This window comes from Gastrolobium bilobum, unplaced genomic scaffold (genome assembly GCF_033153095.1).
Source record: "Gastrolobium bilobum isolate Gb01-03AN ecotype WA unplaced genomic scaffold, APGP_CSIRO_Gbil_v1 utg18539, whole genome shotgun sequence".
Lineage (NCBI taxonomy): Eukaryota > Viridiplantae > Streptophyta > Magnoliopsida > Fabales > Fabaceae > Gastrolobium > Gastrolobium bilobum.
Window position 1 is genome coordinate 29,921 of NW_026895167.1, and position 6,211 is coordinate 36,131.

The 6,211-nt window shown below is 35.4% G+C and overlaps 1 protein-coding gene across 1 annotated transcript; it reads right to left on the minus strand.

Annotated features, from left to right (window-relative positions):
* Window positions 1–2,441: 2,441 nt before the first annotated feature.
* On the minus strand, window positions 2,442–5,643 carry LOC133296850 (WAT1-related protein At5g64700-like). Its single transcript, XM_061495902.1, has 7 exons — window positions 5,471–5,643; window positions 5,271–5,333; window positions 5,002–5,118; window positions 3,566–3,818; window positions 3,291–3,449; window positions 2,803–2,954; window positions 2,442–2,550 (listed from the first exon to the last, which is right to left on the minus strand). The coding sequence occupies exons 1-7, from the start codon at window positions 5,641–5,643 to the stop codon at window positions 2,442–2,444; spliced, it is 1,026 nt and encodes a 341-aa protein (XP_061351886.1).
* Window positions 5,644–6,211: the final 568 nt, after the last annotated feature.

Consider the following 6,211-nt stretch of genomic DNA (forward strand, 5'->3'; position numbering starts at 1 on the left):
AAAGCTACTGTGGCTAAGTCAAGAAAAATACATTGAGAAGATCTTGAAGATATTTACCATGGACAAAGCCAAGACAGTGAGCACCCCCTTAGCCGGACACATTAAGCTGAGTCAGAAGCAGTGTCCGAGGTTTGATGAAGAAAAAAAAGAGATATTGAAGATCCTGTACTAATCTGCCGTCGAAAGTTTGATGTCTGCAATGGAATATATGAGACCCGACCTGGCGTATGCTAATGGAATGGTGGGTAGGTATCTACCGAACCCTGACAAAGAGCATTGAGAAGCTGTCAAATGGATTTTCAAGTATCTTAGGAGAACAACAAATTTATGCCTCCGATTTGGAGAAGATAAACCGAGTTGAAATGCTATATGAAAGCTGATTTAAGGGGAGATGCTGACTCGAGGAAGTCGACGACGAGATATTTGATGACATTTGCAGGGAGAGCTATCTCCTGGCAATATAAATTATACAATTTTGTGGCTCTTTCAACAATTAAGGTCGAGTGTATAGCCACAACTGAGTCTTGCAAAGAAATGATGTGGATGAAGAAGTTTCTCTCTGAACTCGACCATGAACAAGACAAGTATGAGGTAAAATGTGACAATCAATGCGCAATTCATCATGCGAAGAATTCGACCTATCACTCCTGCACTAAACATATTGATGTGAGGTATTATTGGATCTGGTATGTGGAAGAGGATGAAAGCTCGAACTTGTCAAAGTGCACACCGACTTCAGTTGGTCCGACATGATGACAAAGTCGGTACCAGCAAAGGAATTTGAAGACTGCAGTGAAGGTGTTGGGCTGTACATGATGACGATGCATTGAAGTCGGAAGGGGGAGATTTTTTGAGTCATTCCTCCTTAAATGCTACCCAATGCCCAATGTTGTCTTTTGTGGGCTCAAGAAACCCTAGTCTCCACTTTCATATTCTAAATCCCTCTTCCTCTCCTATATAAGCTTGTGGTATATAAGAGGTTAAGGTTAGACTATTTTGGGAGAAATTTGAAGAAAGGCTTAGAGCCTAGAATTTGAGAGCACCTCTAGGGATAAGCTTGAGTGTTAGATCTCCTTAGGGAAGTTTGATAGAATACCACCATTAAAGGTGAGGATTGAGTGTACCACCACTTGTTGGTGAAGTTTGATATATTGTAACCCATTATTTACATAGTGAAAGTTTGATTCTGAACTAGTTTTCCGTGTATTTTTACTTCTTCACTTTGGAGAAGGTTTTTTCACGTAAAATAACTTGACTGTGTTCATATCTATCTCTCTCCTTTGCATTTTTCTATTTCTGTTGCATACAAGCCGACCTGGTAACTCAGGCCGACCTCTGATTGTGTTTGCCGAGCTCCGAGCTCAACATTTGATTTGCGATACGTTTCCGTGCCAAGTTGAGGGAACCTAGTTCCCAACATATATATGTGTGTGTTTGCGCTTTTTCGGGTAAACATGTATATCAGCACACATGCATGTTTGTTTGGTGGTGAGTTTTATATAGTGGGGAATCAAATACATGTTACAGAATCGTTTATTTACCTTTAGCAGATTGCATGATATGAGAATTTGGATGATCTTATATTAATGTTTATGATATTGAAATTATTTGGATTAGACTTTTATGTCACATAACTGGACCTAAGTCGCCTAACAATGATCTTAGGTCAATTGTTTATATGATTTTATGATGAAGTGTTCTTTCATTTTTTTTCTCTCCAATTTTCGTTTAAGATAATTTTATTTAACATGAAACTTTCTACAGAAAGCACCGAATAGGCCTAAATGAATTTGCTCAAAGGTTTTGAACGTGCTCGTGTTTGTGGCTTTCAAACGAGTTTCCTAAATAGACAACCATATAATATAAAATCTTATACTGAGGTTCAATTATTCGAAAAATAACCAGGAAAAATTGAAAGGCTTACAATCCGGAATATGAGACCATTACAACGAATAAATCTTTGGTACTATTGCTGTACCAAAGATTCAGTACATCTTACCAATGAAAATATTACATATCATTTAAATTTTTATTTTTTTTGTCAAATTTTTTTTTTCTCCTCTTATGTGTAATGCTCTCATTGATGAGATGCACTGAATCTAGGTATAATAGTAATACCAAAGATTTATTTCATTACAACCTAGTTAGCACAGAAAAACATAAAATAGCACCTACAAGTCTACAACCCAATATTATAATGGAAAGACTAAACAATGTAGCTTGGGCCTAAAAGGGGTTACTCAGAGATTTATATTTTAATCTGCTCCTTGCTACATATCCGCAGGCTTAAGCACTGAGATGCATTAACTGTTGGCAAAATTTTGGCAAACATTCCAAAATATGTATTGCCTTCTTCACAACCATATATTTTCTTAACAATGTAGCTTGTGCCAAAAAAATATCACATATCCCATATGCATCATTGCAATTGCGAGTTCACTCTAACCCGATGCTTGCTCCAAGTCTAGCGAAGCTTTCGACATTTGTTCTCTACTCTTTCCCCACAGGACGCTGTAGAGTCCTAGAACCAATACGAACCCACCTAAAAGGCTGATAAAACACCAAAAGCAATCACTGAATTAATTGGTAATTTTAAATTGACACTAATATTATCTCGATTTATAGATTGGGTTCCTGCACAAAACTCAAACATATCATAAGTCTTTTTATGCAGGAATTAGACCAATCTTTATAGAGTAATTGAATAAGTGTAAAGAGTATCAGTTTACAATTTATAATAATAGCCACTAGTAAAAGACAAAAATTGAAACTTTCGAAAATTTATCAGTGGAACTAAGTTACCTTCCCAAACTTATTATCTCGCCCAAGACAATTGCAGAGGAGAAGATTGTAATAATCAGAGCCAGTGGCGTTGACATGGCTAGAAATACAGGTCCTTTCTTCTCTATAACCCATGTCTGTAAGTAATATGTGACCCCGGTGACCATAATTCCCTATCATTACAAATTGATTCCGATCAGTCATGAGTTTATAGATTATATATAAGTTACTTTTTTATCATGTTGCTGCAAAAAAAGTTATCTTACGTCACACATTATAATTATGTATTTTGGGAAATATATAATTATAATATTAAAATTATATATTAAAAAATATTGTTTTTTTTTCTATCTTTATATCAACAAACAAGAAAAAAAATAGCTTTAATATTATAAATATATATATTTTCGAGTGATATAAGATAATTTTTTTTGCATCAAGAATGATTTCATAATGTTTATGTAGAGATAAAAGTTAATGAATTTAGTTGTAAAGTTTGAGAGGATTACACAGTATACTACAGCGAGGAGCCTGACATTCCAACCCAACTTCCATTGCTCAACGTCCCTTTCTATGGCCAAGGCAACGACCAAAGACTGAATTGAGCTTAAGAAACACTGAAGAGTTGTGAAGAGCAGTTTTGAAGGGTAACCTTTTATAACAAAAGCCTGGTTAAATCAACAAGGAAAAACTCAGATAACTAGATATATAATATTAAGTAATTAGGGATATATGACTTATGAGTTGATCACAAAAGGGAAAAATAAAATAAAATAAAGATTACCTGCAGCACAAGCCACAACCCCCAAAACGTGTTCGACAGGAGCAGTAAGAAGCAACCCTTGATCCATGTACCAGATGATGAAGCATGACCTTGTTGTTGTTGGCTTTTATGGTATCCCAGAAGGTGATGATGGCTTAGAAGTTTGAAATTTGGACCTTTATAAAAGGCAAGGGTTGCTGCACCACCCAAGCATGCCACAATACCTACCAATTTAGCAATCCCAGCGGGTGTCTTTATTTTCAAACTCTCAATTCTGAAATGTAAAATTGTCACGTGGATTAATAGCATATTAAATGGAAAATTAAATACCTATAATGAAATGTCACACGGTTCAAAGTGGTTCATTTTGCTGGGGTTGACGCCAACCACTATGACATAATTTGTATTATTGCATGGAGATATAAATTCAATGATCATAACATGGACGTTTTTCTTTTTAGAAACAGTCGTTTCACGAATCACGTGATCTCGAAAAGTGAGTGACACCATGGGGTAAAAAACTCCCCGATCAAGGTTATCCCCTCAAGAAAGTTATTTTTAAAATTTTAATTGAAATTTTCAAGTTCCTGACATAACACACCCAGGGGTTGTTAGGACCTTAGCTAACATGTAAGCTTTTTGAATGTGAGCTAAGACAGCGTTGAGCCAGCTCAACCAACTTTGCCAACAATGATATTTTATATTTATAAATTTTTTTTTACAAATTTTAAAAAATTATATTATGTACTCCTCAGAGTACATTCCTGAGTAGGGGTGTTCTCCGGAATATATAGTATAGTTTATAAGTAAAAAGTTTATAAAGATATCTCTCTCCTAAATAATTAATTAAAAAATAAATATCCGGTGAGAATCACTTGAAAATTTGCAAAAGTTGTTTGAAAATATGAACCGAATCTATGATCTGATAGGTGGTCTTTTTAAGTGCGTTATCTTTACCCCTTTTTTTTTAATTTTATTTGTGTCGACTCTCAGGATACCCTCATATTTGTATTTGAAGTATGTACCGGTGTGATTCTCTGTCTAAATGTTACATATTCACTGTATACGATCTCATGATCTGTGATAAATTAAAACTACATGTGCTTAATTTTATTCATGCTTTCTCTAGTCCCCTGTCCGAAGAAGAGAGGAATATCAAATATGAGAAATTTTAGGTGCGCTCGGTGTGTTATTCATAGAGAATCTATGCAAAAGCTGAAAACCGGAATCTTTAGTCACCTGCAAAAATCATTAATGATCGAACAACGAGATAGAGATGAAGTTCAATTGTGCTTAGCCTTACCTTTACATTTTTGTAAAGGGGCTGATTTCCAAACTCCAATTCAGTCACAAGAAACAACTTTTACGACTGCTTCAAAACTCACTCCACTAGGATAACTAACTATAATTGAATAAAATGCAAAGCAATCATGTGAACTTGATCTTTTGTACTTCACCTGAGTAGGAGAGCTAAGAAGAAAGTGATAACTGGAAGGCAGTTTGTGGTAGCAGCAGCCAAAGTTGGAGTGGTGTAAACAAGACCAATACCATATATGTCCAAGCTTAGAGTAATCCTGAAAATTAGTACAATATTAATGAAGGGGGGAAAAAACAGGACAACTTCACTATAGCAACGCCATATATGGTTTAAATCATGTAATTAATGTAACACAACACTATGCTTCCACTTTAATACATTACATATCAACTCAATATATGGACTTACCCACAGAATGAAAGGAAGAAAATCTTGCAGAATGTCCCGAAAGGCAAAGGAGGTGCAGCTTTCCTACAGTAAAAAACGGTAAACGTATTGGTAGCTTTCAATAATCAAAACTTGCATATTATTACCCCGGAAAAAAAAAAGTTGAATTAAGATCATCTATATATATCTAGGGGATGAGTATATAAGACATATGTACATACCATTCAAAGAAGAGTGTGAAAGGGATGAGAAAAAGGGTTGCTACTGCCTGTCTGTAGAAGACAAAGATGAAATTGTTCATGCCATGGTTGAATGCAGCTTTTGAGAGCAAAAACATGACAGCGTATATGGCTTGTATGACAATCACAACTAGATAGGGCTTGTTTCCTTTCATTGTGTTTTTTTTCTTTTTGTTCTTGGGTTTGAGTTTGAGGGGTGTGGTGAGATTCTTCACAGTTCACACAAATATATGCATACAGGTTCTGCCTTTTAATGGCAATATATGAAGACAATGTTTTAAGTGAATGAGAAGGACATTGGCTCTTCTACGAGGAAGTGTGTGGTAAAGATGATAAGCTGCTTTATATGTTTGGGGACCACCCTTTTACGTGTTGACGGTGTGTCACCCTTGTTTGCAATCCCCATGCATTAAACATAAGGGAAACAAATTAATGGCCACATTCTTTTTTTTTTGGTCACGTGCCTTTTTTTTTCTTCTAATTTCTGTATATTGTTTTCAATTTCTACTCTTAATTGGGAGATATTATTTAAGAAACATTTCTCATAAATATTCTTGAAGTATTTATGCAGTTTTTCAGTGTAAGTTTTGGTTACGTTCTGTAAAGAATCTTGGGATACACCACCCCAAAAGCTAGTTCAAAGGGTGAGAGTGTCCAAGGCCTTATAAAGGCCATATTAGTTGCCCATCCAATCAATGTGAGACTATATATCTCAACACGCCC